Source organism: Cyprinodon variegatus, unplaced genomic scaffold (genome assembly GCF_000732505.1).
Source record: "Cyprinodon variegatus isolate N-32 unplaced genomic scaffold, C_variegatus-1.0 Scaffold312, whole genome shotgun sequence".
In the NCBI taxonomy this organism is placed as follows: domain Eukaryota; kingdom Metazoa; phylum Chordata; class Actinopteri; order Cyprinodontiformes; family Cyprinodontidae; genus Cyprinodon; species Cyprinodon variegatus.
The window spans coordinates 151340-153458 of NW_015150765.1; the positions used below are offsets into that span (position 1 = coordinate 151340).

Consider the following 2119-nt stretch of genomic DNA (forward strand, 5'->3'; position numbering starts at 1 on the left):
CTTTGCTCGGTGTGAAGCTCAAACGACCTCTAGGGGAAAATGGATCCAAACTTCCAGTTTGGGATCCCAGCTCAGTTAGAAGCTCAGTTGATCCTTCCAGGGAGAGAAGGTCCGATAAATCCAGTTTGCAGGATGACTTCCTGCCGAGAGGCAAAGACAAGAACAAAGTTAAGACTCAGCTTGACAAAACTCTGCTTGGCTAGAGTACCCAAACTGGCAAACAAAAACTCAGGTTAGACTCTGCTAAACTAAGCATGGCTAGAGTACCCTGTATTGGCAAACACTCTGGCCTTGAGGTAGAGGCAGTCAGCAGCTTAAGAACACTCTGCAAGTAATGAGGCAAAGAGCTGCAGGTGTGCATGGAGACCCAATGAGGACGGGGCACCACCTGGTGGAGGAGGAAAGAAAATACAAAAACAGACCACACAAACTGGATTCCTGACACACACATCAATTTCAAGCAGATGGTATCGGTCGATGCTGCACAGCCAGGGACCAGGGCCAAAAAATGGCATCGGTGCAACACTAATAATCACCATTAAATGTTTATAAGGTTCTGATGCAGAAGCTAACGATGGGGATACATCGTCCTGATCGACCATCGGCTGATCGTCCATCTTATCAGACTTTAAGTTTTATTTTTTCAAAAACCAAACAGTGAGAACAGGCCGTCTGCTTCCTTCTGACTTCTCGAGATCTGGAAAATGTTTATATTTATCTCATCTACTGGCAGACTGGGTTAAACTGTTGGCTCATAGGATATGAATGAGGAGAAAACCTGTCCTGGTTCTGCCGCCGCCGCCGCCGACTCCTCCGGAGCTCACGGCGCTCTGTGTCTCTGCAGGAACACCAAGAAGGAGTCGGAGCTGGCAGCAGCCTTGCAGAGGCTCAAGGACCTGGAGGCTCTCCTGAACTCCAAAGACGCCTCTCTGACAACGGCGCTGGGAGAGAAACGGAACCTGGATGCTGAGAACCGGGACCTGAAGGCCCAGGTGGCTAAGGTAAGACCGGACCTCTGGGACCAGAAACAGAACCTTAACCTTCTCATCCTCCTCTGGTCTTCAGCATGAAAGGCATTTGTTTTTCTTCTTGTGTCGTAGCTGGAAAACAGTTTGGGAGATGCCAAGAAGCAGCTGCAGGACGAGATGCTGCGGAGGGTGGATGGAGAGAACCGGATCCAGACTCTCAAAGAGGAGCTGGACTTTCAGAAGAACCTTCACTCTGAGGTTCAGCTTCCTCCAACATAAACGTCTAATAACGAGCTCGGCAGAGATTTATTCTTCTTCTCTTCACGTTTACCAGGAGCTGCGGGAGATAAAAAGGCGCCACGAGTCCCGGATGGTGGAGCTGGACAGCGGCCACCAGCAGGAGTTTGAGAGCAAACTGTCGGAAGCGCTGGCAGAGATGCGCAGTCAGCACGAGCTGCAGGTTCAGCTCTACAAGGAGGAAATAGAGAAGACCTACAATGCAAAGGTAGATCTTTAGAGATGCACCAGAACCTGCGGACTCTAATTAAACCACAATCTCCTCTGCAGACAGTCAACTGTCTGATAAAAACCTAACTGGGTCATCAAGCAGAACCCAAACACTGAAACTGGTTTGCAACAGAATGCTTTAATAACACCAGAACCAAGGTGTTTTACTCATAGACATTATATACGTAGACGCATCATTGGACGCTGGCTGACGTGCCTTGAGGGCGGCCATCTTGGATCAGTCCACAGTTCTGATCCAAGAACAGCTGCTGTCAGAATGAACAGGAGGCGCCTAAGATCTCATTTTAATCACATGAAAGACGAGTCAGAGATAATATTACAATAATCTCTTATATCTCGCAACCCTTTAAACGACCAAAACTAATTCTGAAATATAAATATATATAGATATTATATATGACACATATCAACTGATTAAAGATCAAATGTTCACATATGCGCTAATAATGATTAAGAAAAAACATAGTTTGGAAAAGGGTTGTGAAAGACTTTTAATCAAATTTATACACTCCAAAAAAAATCAACATCTAAATAAGTCATTTTTCTTAAAATAAGTGATTTTTCTCTTGAATTGAGGAAGAAAGTGAGACACTTCGCCAATAGAACAAGATGATTTACTTTTA

The 2119-nt window shown here is 45.6% G+C and overlaps 1 protein-coding gene across 2 annotated transcripts in view; it reads left to right on the forward strand.

Moving 5' to 3' along the window:
• Window positions 1–2119, forward strand: part of LOC107090817 (lamin-A-like) — an 18697-nt gene that overhangs the window by 5467 nt on the left and 11111 nt on the right. For both annotated transcript variants that reach the window (XM_015384409.1, XM_015384408.1), the window contains exons 3-5: window positions 845–1001; window positions 1101–1226; window positions 1303–1473. In XM_015384409.1, coding sequence (XP_015239895.1) covers window positions 845–1001; window positions 1101–1226; window positions 1303–1473 — 454 coding nt within the window. The remainder of the gene's footprint in view (window positions 1–844; window positions 1002–1100; window positions 1227–1302; window positions 1474–2119) is intronic.